Below are 15,907 nucleotides of genomic sequence, written 5' to 3'. Positions count from 1 at the left end.
ACAGGTTATTATGTCACCAATATTTATATCCAATTACAATTGATTTTATGAATAAATTTTATAATCAATTCCACAACTAGGTACACAAAATTGGGAACAATACAGATTAATGCAATAAAATTGAACAACTGGAAAGAGGGATCATAGAATGTATGTTTAGAAAATATAAATCACACCTAAAAGCAAAGGATAAAAGTGCCCCTGAGAACTTAGGAAATTCTACTTTTTTAAAACAATCACGATTACCTGTACATTTTTCAAAATTCTCCAGTTGATATCATGCATGCCTTAGTGGAATTTGTGTTTTGCAGATCCATTTTTAAATATGCCACTCCAAGTTTTACAAAATACTCTTATCACAGTAAGACAACTAGTCTGTAAGAATAACTCTCTTCTAAAAAATAGCTCATTGTTTCACTCATCAGTTGTTTGCATTCTCGTAAACTCATTTCAGAAAAACATTATTCAGAGGTAACTTTAAAGGTACGTTACATTTACCAGTCACTAATGCCACCAAGATTAAAGATGAGTGAATGTGATAAAACCCAAAGCATATACCTAGCACAACCAGCAGTAATATATTTTTATAAGACTTCTTTGCAAGAAAGGAGTAAAAAAGTAGTTTAAAAAAAAATCAAGGATATAGCTCTTCAGCAATACCCTTCTGACTCATGTAGAGCCTGTGACAGGTGTGAACTCCAAAGGGTGTCCTGCAGTCAACCCTGTTATTTCAGTTATGTTGAAGAGAAACTGATGCTAGCCTGGCACTTCATAATCCTGCCTAACAGAGTGCTGACTGGATTCTGTATTTCCAAAGGAAATGTTTAATATAGGAGACAGATCAGTAGCAAGGAGCTGTGCTGAAGAAAAAGCAGAAGCATTATAACAAAGCATACATCTGTTCTTAAGACCAAAAAGGCTAACAATTAATTAGTACTCATAGCAGAACACCGTCCATAGACAAACCGATAAGTTACTGAAAGCAATTTGTACTTACTGGCAAATGTTCAAGTAAGGGAGTTATACTTTCAGACACATATATTATATTTCCATCTGTCATAATTGCTAAAAAAAAACCATCAAGAGCCTGAAATTAAACATAATGGGCAGTTAAATAAAAAGCAACAGAGTATTAAAAATGTTAAGCTACAGTCAATATGGAAAATGATTTAGATGGATTTTAGTTTAGTTTATTATAAAAAGGAGAATGCCTTTCACTACTAAAAAGTCTTCGTCTTGCTTTTACACTATAAGCATTACAGTTCCCATACTGTTCTGTTCTTAAATAATCTGTGGTTTCAAAAGCAAAACTTCAGTCCATACACAGCTAGCCACTGTTTTCTGCATCTCCCACTCTACCGGCCTGTTATTTTTAATTCCACCATCATTTTAAACATCAGAAAATTCAGAAAAATCAACTAGAGACAACAGCAAGAAGAGGTGGAAAAACTACGAAAAGAACAAATAAAAGAGGTAGTGCAATCAATGAATTTTGGTATTTAAAATCTCAATATTTCCAATCTCAATAAAAGAAACTCGTAGCAATAGACTTGAAAACTGTGAGATACAGTTCTGACTGCCTTATCTTCTACTTAATTCAAACATTTCCACTGAACATAACACGACTATCTTCTAATTGAACACTACCAAACATAAAAGTGTGACAGAACTGTGTTTCTAAAGAGAAAATTTTATAGCTCAAGTCTTTGAAAAACATTCTTATATCATATTGTTCTAGCTTTACAGTCACTAGTTGTGGACATATATTTTGTAAGAGGACTTGAGAAACATCAGAAACAGCTACAAAAAACTCTGAAAACCAGAAACAACTACTTCACTAACTTGTTGGAAAAAATACTCAAATTAACCACAGAGAATTTTAAGTACAAAAAATCAGAACTTTTTACTTTTTAAATCTGTGTCTCAAATAACAGGTTTAACTACGGAATGAAAATACAACGTGCTTGTTCATTTACTTTAATATTTTTAATTCAACTATTACTAGAAATTGTTTCCCTAACAAGATAAAAATGAGTTATTCTCATTTCCAAGGAAATGACAGTTTATACTGAAAGTTTATTTCTACTAGTAATCCAACTATTCATGTGATCTTCTTTAGCAAAGTAATGCTCACACACACCACTTTTGGAAAGTGTAACAAGCAAATAAATTAAAATTAAACTCTTAAGTTACATGAATGTGTTGAGTTTTTTATAATTAAGATTTTAATTTATGCACAATTTTTTTTATTTGACTAGTACCTTCCTTATGTCGATAATTTAAAATACCCACTTCACTTTGACAGTAAATACATTCTCTTGTGGACTTGCTCTGTTACCATGTTTTATATAATTGAAAATGCAGTTAAAAGAAAAACTATTTTGCATTACACTGAATAGATATGAATTTTGACTCTTTATCTTTATGAAAACATAGCTACTATTAAAAAAAAAAAAATAAAAAGTTAAGTTATCAAACTGAAAAATTTTATTCATGGCATGACTCCCCATAAGGAAATATTTTACTCTCAAAAACCAGAAATAATATACCTCTAACATTAACTGCGTGAACTCTTCATTACTAAGGAATGTTGGTTTCCAGTCCTGTCGAATCTCACTGGCATCTGATTGTGCAGTAATTTCTACAATTAAACATATATACAATATAAGGATTCACGCTTACAAAAGCCATTATTTCCCCACTAAGTTACATATACACAGTAGGAAACAGCAGACCATTCTCCAGTCTCCTCAGTTGTTCATTCATTACATATAGATGCTGTTCCTTAAAAAGAAAATAAATGCCTTCTCCCATATGTGATAATGGGATTTGCCTTCTCTTTCCTTCTACAACTGCAGTACTGCCAGACCTCGAGGTAATGCTGAAGTTAATGACAGCAAGTAATGGATTTTAGCAATGGAAAAACACTCTTTCCTCTGAGACTATAATGAAATGTTTTATTGAGAGTGTTTTCAAAGATTTAGAAAGCCAAAATTCCTGATCAGTTTAGGTCATTAAAAAGCCTAATCCTCAAAAATCTTGGCCAATCTTGGTAATTCTAACCTTTGCACTAAAAACTGTCACTGTGCTCCCTCTTCTTCCCACTCTAAATTAAAGGTTACATTAAAAAAAAGAGTAAGTTTGCAATAAAGACTGTTCAGAGCTGTATGACAGACTCCACTGCATAATTACTGTCTGATTCACACACACAGATGAATTTTGAACTGAGATTCCTGTAGGACTTAAGAGAAATACATAGGTTAACTTCCCATACATAGGTGAAAGAACCAATGGCTGCTAAGCAAAACCAGACCGCTGGTTCCAAAAGCTGACGCTTCCTTGTCAACTGATAACTGAAACAAGAAGCAAGACCATGTAGTATTTCAGTTTTGATGAGTAAGAAGGGCATTACAGAAGTACTAGTTGTAAGAGCAACCTTGAAAAAGTGATCATGAATCAAGCATTGAGATGAACTGAAAGAACCAAACTACATCTTTAAAGTTTTTTTGATTTCTAAAGGACAAGTCTGTACAAAGGCTGTAAGCTAGTTTGTTAGTTCAGATGGCTCAAAGTGAACAGAAAACCTGGAACCGAGTTAAATATGCAAAGGGCTGGAACAGTTCTGAACTTTGTTTCCCAGACTGAAGGGGGAAAACTTTACGAAAGAGCTTTAGACTTAACTAAAAGAACAGTAAACAACAGCAATGTCACGCAAGAAACTGGCAAGAAGTGAAGAGCTGCAAGGAGAGGGGAAAAATATACCAACAAATGAGACAGACCAGAATTTCCAATCATCAGATCTCACAAAAGACAAACTGATCGGGTTTCTGCTCCCTATTTTGAAATGGTATCACAAAGCAGGAGCAGTGGGCTGGAGAATAAGGATAACTTAAGTATAACCCCAAGCCTAACTTTTCAGTCAGAACAAAGATACTGAGCACTGAGAGGGAAGTCAAAGGACACAGAAAATGAAAAGCTCTGCTACCAAAGTAGAGGCAAAATTCAAGGAACTTAATGCAGCCAGTCCACACGACACATATGTTCTCCATTTTATAACTGTAAAAGTCTGATTCATTGTCTCATTCTGGTCCACATAACCTTCCTACCTCAGAATTAAAAAAAAAAAAAAAAAAAAAAAAAAAAAAAGGTCAGTCTGACTTCTACTGTACCACAGTAGAAAGGATTTACACTAAAGAAAAGCTGAACTTTATGCCTTTAATGAACCATTCTGAATTATCTTACCATAAATATGGGTGTTCTTTTAAATTTCCCCTAATTAGAACAAGTATGATATTGTAAAGCAGAGACAAAGTAACATGGAAAAAACTTGTTTCACTTGGTAACTTCAGAGAAATGCTTAAAATTACAGCAGAAGGCTGAATTCAAAGATAAATGACACTGAGGTCATGTTCCTGAGCTAGATACCAGACAAAGAAGCATAACCAAGCCTGCATGTTAAACTCATCCAGTCTTCATATCGTGAATAGGAAGCAACTCTGCATCAGCACCGAGCATCCTCAAAAGAAATTGCCAGTTGGGCCAAGATCTGTGGCATTTATCTGTGGGCTGTATGAATATCAGTCTACTAGCTGTAATTATAAATAGCTACATTCTTCAATATTCCATAATTTTCAAAAATTTCTTGTTTACAAATTCAAAGGAAAATGACTGGCAGTATTAGCAAGCGAGAAGCTCTCAGTAATATAATTTCAGTGTGCTTACCCTGGTGTTTTTTCCCAAGGAGAAACAAAATACACACCGGCCAATAACCAGCTCAGATAGTTCATCTGGAGCTGCTGCCAGAGTACCAAGCCTGGCCAATGTGGAAATGATCCAGTAAGAACCAGAAGCAACGCAGTTAATGAAAACCTGGTGGCTGAACACAGCAGGATTTTCAACAATAAAGCACCAAATCGTTGCTGAACAATTCATTTATTGCTAGGGTCACTCTGCTTTATTGTAATAAACAGATCCAAGCACCTCAGGAGGCAAAGCATGCTTCTGGCCTCGGCCAACATTTTGTCCAAAACATTTTAATGTAAACCAGTGAAGAGCAATACTAGCGAGCACTGGCAGCCAGAGCATCAGAGAGCTTAATATGATATCTGCAGTCACATGAAGTTGCACTCTGTCCCATCAGGTGAAGGACAAAAGATGCCTAAAAGACGTCGATCTCCAGACATGCTTTTTTTTCCCCTTTATCCTAAAAAAAATTAAAATAATTTAAAAAAAAATAAACTCAGAAAGCACTTTGAAGAAAAAAGTATGACTGGAGCTGCCGGGTAGCTGACACATGTTCATTCTACACTCTGTATTTTATGACAGGAATCATCAACACAAAGTAGAGTGGTTTTGAAACAGAATCAATTTTCACAAAGGCCTTAGAACCCACAGAACTGACTTTTACAGAAAAGGCACCTTCATACTGCTTTTCTTTTTGTTATTAGACAAATGTGTCTCAGAGAACGAAAACAACATAATAAATATTTAATTGTAAAAAAAAACCCCAAACCTATGAACTCCTGCACAAGTTATTTCCCCTCTTTCCATTTTAATTGGTATGTTGACCTCTTAACAGCACTATTTAGTACACATCTGGTGCTACCTGAACCATGACACTAATGGAAGAGAAGTTCTAGGGCATGGAAAAATACTTATCACACCTTAACATACCTTAAATTGACACACACACTGTTGATAAATACATACCTATCCATCCACTTAATAGCTTTACTTATTTTATTCTAGAACCTAATACCTGCTTCTTTTGTCCCTACTGCTTTCTAGTTAGTATGCATGGTCACAGTTCTTCAGGGAAACAGGTTAACTAGTGAAAGAGTTATTTTTCTTGATTTTTTAATCTTGTTTTTGGCAGTGTGAACCACAAGGTGCCATATTAAGAACAAGTGTAGGAGCAGGAACAGGGATTTTTTCTATACAGAAATATCTAACAGCCATAAATAAGTGTACACTTGATTGAACAATTTTTTTTTGTGACAGAAATAACAATCTGTAATGAACTTCGGTACAACATATCTGGGTATATCCCACCATCAGCTGATGCAAACAACCAGAGAAACAAAACACAGCAAGGATGTTCAAAGACAATCCTCATTTTGATATTTCACATGACTGTTTACAAAACAACACACACACTCATTGGCTTATGCATCAGTGGCTAGGTCTTGAAAATTAGAAAGTTCAGCTAAAAGTACTTATAGATTTTCTAGGGTTTTTTTTCCAGCTAAAAGGAAAAAAAGAAAATGCCCATGCTCCTGGTCTGCACGCCACCCTCTCTCATCAAACAGCCTACGCAATAATGGTTGCTGGAGACCACAATGCCCTCCTATTGCCTTATCATCTCTGTCAAAGCAGCCAGTTGTGTAGATACCTGACATGAAGAGAGGGAGCACTAAGTTCCCTCGGACTAGCTTTTTCAGTGATTTATCTTGCTTTACATGGAGCCTGGATAGACAAACCAACTTTTAAAGCAAACTAACTGAAAAAGACTGTTCAAATCCGTCTTATCTAAATATTAAAATAAGTACTTCCAGCAAGTACTTCCACTGAAATGGATCAGTAGAGTTTTCTGTGAAATAAGACTTTTGACAACTTGTATCTTACGAAGTAACTATATTCTAAAGGTCTCCATCTGTCCACAACAAAAAAACTTGAAGGTTATTTCAAAAATAAACGCTTCTCTTTATGAGACAGACTTCTTTAAAAATTATGGAACAAAAAAATATTAGTACTGGCTTTTGCAAAATATTAGCAAAGCCATAGTTATATCTCTGCTACCTAAATTAGGATCTTAAGAATATCTTTCTTTGGGAACTCTTTACATTTTTCGACAATTTCCCTAAAGGAGGTGCAAAATTGTTAAAATAAGTGTTAAAATAATTAATAAATAACAATTTTAAAAATTATTATTACAAAGTATTACCTTTGTGCTTCCGTAAAAAGTCAATGCTCTTCTGCAGTACAGTGGATTTATCCATCTTTCGAGCATTACCTGGAAGCATGGAACCCAGCTCTTTGATAAGTACATTAAACTGATCTCGACGTTTCTTTTCAGACTTGTTTCTAGACACTCTGAAAAACAAAACAGAAAATGTTTTATAACAACTATGACATCTTCTCATAATAAGCTGCATACAACTGCAAGGTTCCTGATGCAAACAGCTCCTTAACAATCTCTGCTGTGAGAACTATCACAAAAACACCTACCACAAATCTCAGACACTATTTTTGAAGAAAGACTCCTTCCTCCTCATGGAGGGTTGCAGTTAACCCTTTGGAATAAAGCATCCTTTGACAAAAATACAAATAGTTGAATGACAGTTATAAATACACAACATACCTGAATAACGACAGTAAAATAAATGCTGTTGAATAATATGGTTATTTATAAAAGAATCACATTTTCATTGTTTAGAAATCTCCCTGGTAAGCCCAAGAGTTACAAGTATAGGATATTTCTCAGCTCTAAATAAATTAAAAACTTACCTTTTTGCTTTATCTTTGTCATCTTCTTCCACCAGCCCATCAAAAATGCTTCCATCATTTCTGAAAGAAACAAATGTTAGAATGTAAAATTTCTCTCTTGTGGAGTCTGATCACAGCAAAGGAAAAAAAAAAAATAATTCATCATCTCTGTCACATCAGGAAACGGAAGCACTGTTTTACTGTGACGTCTTGCAAAGACCATCACCAATTACCTGAAGCCAAGTCTGCTCTAAGTTCCTCTTACAGGACATTTACTAAACAGAAAGAAAAAAAATCTTACATTTCTGACACAACTCAAAGGATTTTCAGACTATTTCTAATAAGAACTTACAGCCCTATGCAAACACTTAATTGAACACTGCTTAATCTTATTTGTTCTTGATTATTTGCATTACCTTACCCTTTTGAAAATGTAAGAGAGGACAAATATAACTTCTTTTTACTTACTGGCAACTACTATTACAACTACTGGAATTAGTTGTAGTAAAAAAGCACATTTTTCTTAAATACTGAAGTATCATTAATGGAAGAGGGCTGAGGGATATGCAATACTTCATCCATGTATGTAATTTTATAAATTTACAATTCATATAAATGTTAAACAGTAACAGTAATTATTCATTATATTTGCTTCCTAACCAACTATCATATAAATTTTCCTCAAGTGACAGCTGTCCATACACTGCTAGAGCTGTTAAAATGAGAACATGTTTTCCTTTGAAGATGCCTTAGTATACTTCATACACCACCTTTATTTCATTTCTTTTTGTTTTAAAAGTGAAGTCAAAACTGTTCTGTTTTCCAAAACTGCTGCTTAATGGATTTTCACATTTTATTTCTCTAAATTCTGTCTACTGTCAGTCTATTTAGTGCTGTCCACACTGACTTCTGTGTGTCCACTCTTAGTTTTTTTCATCCTAACTTTTCCTTCTCTTAACGCAAGTATCCATCATCAAGCAATCGTACAGTACGACAAGCAGTGATGTTAGGAAGTAATTATTTTGTACACTACTACATAAGCATAAAGCTTTTAAAAGGAATTTGTATATTCAAAGTATTTGCATATTCAAAAGTTAGAGTGAAATGCGACAAAACTCCACTAAAAGAACCGAGAACGCAGACGAGGACTTTAAAAGTTTTAGCCCTTGCTTTTATTGTTAAGTACTTAAAATGGGTTTAACTGTTTGTATATTTGATGCAAGTTTCATTTCCTGAATGGTAATATGCAGAATATTAAGGACAGATGTTCACCTAAGCTGCTAAGAAAGTCCAGCTCAAGGAAACAAGTAGAAACCATGTCTCAGCTATTACTGTTCCCTTGAAATAGGTTAGCAGGTCACTTTACTGTCATCTGCAGCATGACTAACTGTTTAAACGTGTTTGTTTTCCTTAATCAAATATTGAAGTACTAAAAACAAAAATTCAAGTAAACATTAAAAATCAACTCAAATTGCACAGATGCTGTTCTGTTGCTCAAAACAAGTAATACATTTTAAGACTCGTCTCACACAATAAAAATCACCATTTCCAGTTACCACAAAACAACACATCTAACAACTACCCAAAATAACTGCCAAAAAAAGTCAAAACCTCACTCCTCTTATTTTTTGCAAAAATTAATATTCTCTATATATTAGCCACTAGAAAATATCATTAAAGAAAGCATTGAACAGTAATTCCCCCGGAACTCTTAGTGTCTATTAACATACCTGTCTGCAATGGAGCTCATTTTATGGGTGCTTATGGTAAAAAACATAACATATCACACTTTAGTCTTGTGGTAGACATTTGTACGTTTGCCTATAAAAGAAGAAGAAAAAAAAAAATTGACCCTGGAGGAACAAACATGTTCTTCATTAGAGCACACTGAAGTTTTCATTCACTCTGTAACCCGCTCTTAATCTTCCCCTCTCTTCCAATCTTCTGTTCTGCCTTCCTATCTTCTCTAATACAGTCACCATTACCATCATAACATGGACTTTAATATCTCATTTGACATGACTGAGTTTTCAAGAGAATATTGTTTTATTAAATATCACAATAAAGAAGTCCGGACTAAACCAATATAAATCTTTTTCTGACTCTGAATTCAGATACAGCTTTTCATTTTTATCTGAATTTTTATCTAAAATACTCATAATTTTGAAGGTTGAACGGACGTAAAATACACTCATCAGTAGTAATACATTCATTTAGAAACTGTCCAAACAGAAAGCATTTGGGATATATTGTTTTACAGTTATTATTATTTCTTACTTTTTTTTTTTCTTGAGCACATTGTTACAATAGACTTGTGAAATTATACCAATAAGATACCTATTTGAATGTGATCTCCATACTGTGAGAAAGTTCACGGTTAAGATAGCCATTTCTTAAGGCAGCCACTTATTCAATAGGAAGGTTCATTAGGAAGTTTTTGGGTTTTTTCAGGTGTACATACAATTTTGAATAAAGAATGTGAATGAAATATTAATAGTGGGAGAAGGAATATAAAATTAATATAGTATTTAATTCAACAAGTACTTACTTCTGGGCACCCCAAAATTACATGACTGCATGGAAAGGCTGAAATGTTTATGAACATATAAAACAATGCAATTAAACCTTTCTCCTTGACACAGAAAAGTCAGATGTCAGAGGCTGCTCTAGGGGAGCAGCAGGACTGTAACAGAGTCAGTGATTAAGAAACGACTGCACGCAGCAAGGAGTTTGATATGAGCTGAACTTGCAGACGTTCAGGAATTTTTACTGTTACAAACTTAAGAGTAAAAAGGCATTGCATTTATTTCAAAAGAGCTGGGTTTAGTCACTTTAGTGACTCACAGTTTCTGAGAAGGAATGGTTTTTGTTGTTACTGAAAGTGTCAAATCCAGTGGAACTTGCAGTGTTAACACCATAACAAATATGGCAATTGTAACTCCATGATCCAGAGAGTCTGCAAAATGTTCCAGGAAAATTGTATCCCAGTTGTTAAACAGAAAAGGAAACTGAGGAAGAAAGCTTATGTTTCCACCAAATTGTCTCAGGATCCACAAAAGCCACATAGAGGTTTGCTTCACAAGAGTATGATTTTTCCCACAAAGTTTCAGTGCAGCAAGAAAGCAGCTGCGACAGCTGTGCTGCAGCATAGTCCTTTTCAAGGTGCGTCACAAGGTGTGCATGCAGCTTTGCCCAAGCTCCCCATGAGCATTCTTACCTGCTTCTTCAATTAATAAGGCCCAACTTAGTCTTGCCTTTTTTCTCTAAAATCTAGTGTCCTGAAGAGACACGGGAAGCAAACCATCCCTTCACTCTAATTCTCCAAAATAACAATTGCACTGGCCATACCAACAAACTAAATTTCCCCAATTTTTTAGCCAAGTTTTCTAAAATAACAGAGTTGCACCATTTGAAAACCAGACAGAAATGACAGGAGGAAAGTAAATTAAGAAGAAATGTTTGTTCAGATTTTTGTCAAAAGCAAGCAATAACAGACAGGTTGCTCAGCAGTAAAAGCAACTTACCATCACTAGCATGGAATTAGGTTTAAAATCAAGACACCAATCAGAAACTTGTTTTTATTTAGTTTGCATAGTATGCAAACATAGGTATGGACTAATTACACTTTTAGCTCTGTGTTAATTTTTAAATTAATTTGTTACTTAACATTATAGGAATCAAGAATAATATAAAATTCTGTAGGACAAATTATATATTGTTCCATTAATCTGGAAAATACATATACAGCTAAACGCAAAAAACTTTGACTTGTGACACAATTGACATCTTCAGTATCCAGAATCAGAATTTAAGAGTCAGTATTTTCACTTTAACGAAGCCCTCAATTTCTAGAATTCAGTGAAATCATACACTTCTTACAGTATAGAGGTCCTGTGTCAGAATCATAGAATCATAGAATGGTTAGGGTTGGAAGGGACCTTCAAAGCCCATCCAGTCCAACCCCCCTGCAAGGAGCAGGGACATCCCTGACTAGATCAGGTTGCTCAGAGCCTCATCCAGCCTGGCCTTGAACGTTTCCAGGGATGGGGCCTCCACCACCTTTCTGGGCAACCTGTTCCAGTGTTCTGTAACTCGCATCGTAACAACTTAGATTTGATATCCATGACAAATAGTTAAAAGAACTTAAAGACTACAGGAAATGCACCTGTAGTACATTTGTTTTCTCTCTCTCTCTTCAAGGTGTGACCTTTCTGTCTTTGCATGCAAATTTGCAATACACTAAGCATTCTCAGTGCTTATACATGCCAATGGGTAAGATTGCAGAGATGATTCCAATTAAACCACTCAGTTTTAAAGCAAACACTACAGAAATCAAGGACTATGTCTATTTCTAAGAATCAAATTCAGTCATGTTCTGGAGAATAACAGACACTACTTATCAGTACTACTCAGCCCTTCAGTGTTGATGACTGAAAGCCATAGGAACCCTACTAATTAGAAGAATACAATTTTACCTTTTATGCTTTGGGACTTGTTAAAGTGTGAGGTTTAGTGATGGTTCCTTTGAAGAACGATGTGGAGTCAGATGTATCCTCTTCTGCAGAAGAGCATTAAATTCTGAACTGAAAAAAAATTTAAAAGGAGAATTTTTAATCAAGGAGTTCTAAAATGATCATTTCTTAATGAAAGAGAAGTAATCATTCTAATAAGAATAATTTATAAATGCAACATTCTGCTTACTAAAAATATCCCAAGTATTTAACTATCTGAATCCACCTTGCTTTAAAACTCTTTTTGATAAAACGGACATTCTAAAACAATTTAATCTCTGCTTTAAGCTATCATTTTATGCCAATCTTTAATCTTGATATAATTTTTACTTTCAAATTCAGTATCTCCCACACCATCTTCATTCATTACCTTCAAAGTATACCTTTATACCATTATTTCAACACCTTTTATGCTGAAACTCTTACTTGGGCCTCCACTGGCTTTCTCAGTTACGTTCCTCTCCCAGGCTCCAAAATTGCCACTCTCAAGACTTCAGAATACGTAGAATGCTGCTGCTGGCAACTAGCAAAGTTGCTCATATGAATTATTGTTACTCCCTCAGACATAGCCATTAACCTCTTCTTTCAAAACCCACTTCAAAAACACTTTCAAGAATGTACTGCAAACCTATCACACAAATGTACTTTTTCCACTAAAAAACTGAGCACCAGTATAAGTGATCACCAACTTTCAGTCTCTTTATAGCATTACTTTTCATTTATACAGTTTCTTCCCTTGAACCATGCTATTTTCTACATTTTTAAGTTACATAAAATCAGTTTTTCCCCCTGTCTTTATCCCATTTCTCTCAGCCTTGCTTACTGTCTTAAAATAAAATGCATCCACTATACAATGTACTTGTACCACTTCCAAAAAATTGTCTTTTAAGCACATTAAATTCTAAAAAGGAGACCGGGATCTAAAAACTAAGCTTATGCTACTCTTAAACTCATTACTTGATCTTATGGAAAGCATCAGAATTATCTCTTATTTGACTAGAAAAGTTTAGTTTCTCCTTCCCCTGGACCTAACAGAGGCTCTTAAGTGGTTAAAATACAGATGCAAATATCAACATAGGAAGTTAAAAGCACAGCAGAACAATCTCCCAACAGGAGAAAAACAATTACAGTATGATTCAATGAAGCCAATAGTTCTTTCCTGGCCAAATAACCTGCTGGCCCATTGACCTACTTTTTTAGGTGCTTACAGCCTCCTCTCCTATTCTGTTTTGTTCCGTTTGACAAGTGCAAACATTAATAGTGACAGAGAGTCCCATGGAAGTCTACGTTACAGAGACTGCAACATGAAACCTCTGTTTTTAAACTGCCTGGAGTAGAACAACTCTGCCAACTCTCACCCAGCTCCCAACAGAGTTCTAATGAAGAAAATTTTAGAACTCATCTCTGTAGTATGTAGAGGTGTATTTTTCTGAAAATCACAATTAAACACTTAAGACAAACCCACAGAACTTAAGCACATAACCATATCCAATAATGCCTAAAACAGAATTTCAAAAGAAATAAGTTTTTGAGGATATTTCAAAAAAGGATTTAAAAATGAGGAGGAAATGAATATGTTTATGTCATACATGAACATAAACAAGCTTAAACCAGACCAAAAGGAAAGCTAATCACACTGCAAATGCTTTTGTAACCAAAACCACACAGATCTCTAACTCCATAGAAATGGCATGCATGTGAAAGCCAGCAGAAAGGCCAAGACGCCTACAAGCCAGCATTGTCAGCCACAAGCATTCAAAGGTCATGGGGCTGTCTCCATAATTCATTAGCTTTTTTAAATATAATGAATTATGTGTATTTGTCTCTAGATACTACGTCTTTTGTACACATTCAGTGCATGTTTTCAAACTTTTCTGCAAACAAGAAGGCTTGAAACTTACTATCTTTAAGAAAGTTGAGGTCCACAATCAAAAACCTTAGCTGCTGCCACAGATATACAAACTGTTAATACACAACATTGCTCAATCTGTAGTAAAATCACAAAAACTAGCAACACTGCAACTTCTGCACTATGCTGACTTACCACTCACTGAGAGACAATAAGTTACTGGGTTATTGCCAAGTTATTGCTTAGCCAAAGAAACAAGGTTCTGAATAAGTCATAGGGTAAAAAGCCACAATCCAATCTAAGGTAACAGAGAAAAGTTCACACCATCTGATCAAGCATTCCATGTTTCAGACTGAAAGAATTTCAGTAACTTCAGTCTAATTTTATCATCAATTCTGGTATGGCGATATTAAATCTTAGAAACAAATTCAAAGATTGTACAAACTGTGAAATTACACTACAGTCTTGCTCATGACAGATGTTCTGTCAGGACTGGACTGAAAAATGGATGGGACAATAGTCAATGCATTGCCTGTACTTAATTTTTGTATATAGTCAGTGACTGAAACCCTTACATCTACAGCACTTCACCTTAACAGTAACATTGTTAAACGCTTTTGAGGAAGAATCAGTATAGCTCTTACGTTGTAAAAAGATTTTTATATAAATGTATTAATTTTATAAGTAATATTTTTATCACGTTACAAATTACAGCCCTCAGACAGAATTAATGTGAGGTGACATATATGATAAGACAAGGAAAGATCACAGGAAAATACAGGAAACAATACAATTTTCCACACTACAGTTTCTTCAAACAGAAACAGATTAACTTATTTCATACAACCTGAACGCTGTGCCATAATCCTATTTTGCTAGGGAAACAAACCAGTTATTATAATCATTGAAGATTAGCTTTGGAGAAGATCTTGTTTAAAGAACCAAAATCACAACACACTAGTCCACACTTCCACAGCACCTGGTAGCCCAGCAGAGCTCCGACACCAGTTACGTACCAGAGTAAGCAAACCAAGGAGTAGAAAAATCACACTGTGAGCAAACACCTGAGCCAGAACCTGACTCCCAATGTAAGCATAGCACCAGAAGTCCTATTCATTATACGGATTCTGAGGATAATTATAAACCTTCTTGATATTCCTTTCAAGGAGCAAAGAAACATTTGCTTTTGATAGTTTGGATTATTAACTTATCAGGTTTTAAACCCTACTGGGACACCGCACCATAATGGGCAAACGCAGATCCATCCATTATCTCATGCCCAGAATAGCATATCACTATCACTCAAGTTTGCCATTTTGTTCTTTACTTCACAGATCTACCCCCAGCCCGCCCACCCATTTTTCTCTTCAGCTTTTTTGGTTTTGGAGGTGGGGTAGAGGGGAGGAGAAGGGGAAGAATTTATTTTAGTTTAGTTCCTCTCTAGTAACCATAGCTTTTGCAGAGAGCAAGAGATGTTTAGACAGATAAACCATAATCTGCTCTCTAATCAGATACAGTTTGGCCTAATAGAACAAGCTTGCAGCTTTCAAGATTCTTGCTCATTTGCTTGCAATGGCATACACACCAACAGAAAGCAAATTAGGGTAATAACTGATTGATCCCTTCTCACTAATCAAGGGCTACCTATTAACTATATTTTTAAGACTGATATATGTCTCTAATTTTCTACCTCAAAATTTAAAAAAAAAAAAGGCAAAACAAACAAAAATATCAGAAGATTGGGCTGAAAGGAATTTCAAGAAATGCTGTCCAAACTTTGCAGCTGAAAAGGTTATTCTAGCAGCTGGGAATAGTCATATATTGCAACCTTTTCTCTACCATGTCAACAAACCAACTGCGATCTTGCTCTGTACTCGTGCAGAAGAGCAGACACATCCCAGTTGATACATCACGTTCACCTGGTTCACAGGAAAACAGAGTATGAGATGGCTGCTTCTGGTGCAGACGTCCATACACTTTGATCCCAGATGGGCTTTTAAATCAGAAAAATTCTGAGTGGACACAAGTGACCTGCTCTGACAGAGCAAATTGCTTAGGTCCA

The 15,907-nt window shown here is 35.1% G+C and overlaps 1 protein-coding gene across 4 annotated transcripts in view; it reads right to left on the bottom strand.

Moving 5' to 3' along the window:
- Positions 1 to 15,907, bottom strand: part of CLOCK (clock circadian regulator) — a 46,738-nt gene that overhangs the window by 25,251 nt on the left and 5,580 nt on the right. For all 4 annotated transcript variants that reach the window (XM_086747896.1, XM_086747895.1, XM_086747898.1 and 1 more), the window contains 6 exons: positions 11,961 to 12,068; positions 9,216 to 9,306; positions 7,507 to 7,566; positions 6,944 to 7,092; positions 2,550 to 2,641; positions 998 to 1,087 (listed from right to left, as the gene is read on the bottom strand). In XM_086747896.1, coding sequence (XP_086604022.1) covers positions 998 to 1,087; positions 2,550 to 2,641; positions 6,944 to 7,092; positions 7,507 to 7,566; positions 9,216 to 9,262 — 438 coding nt within the window. In that variant the 5' untranslated portion in view covers positions 9,263 to 9,306; positions 11,961 to 12,068. The remainder of the gene's footprint in view (positions 1 to 997; positions 1,088 to 2,549; positions 2,642 to 6,943; positions 7,093 to 7,506; positions 7,567 to 9,215; positions 9,307 to 11,960; positions 12,069 to 15,907) is intronic.

Source organism: Chlamydotis macqueenii, chromosome 4 (assembly GCF_036417535.1).
Source record: "Chlamydotis macqueenii isolate bChlMac1 chromosome 4, bChlMac1.mat, whole genome shotgun sequence".
In the NCBI taxonomy this organism is placed as follows: domain Eukaryota; kingdom Metazoa; phylum Chordata; class Aves; order Otidiformes; family Otididae; genus Chlamydotis; species Chlamydotis macqueenii.
This window is presented reverse-complemented; position numbering and strand designations above follow the sequence as displayed.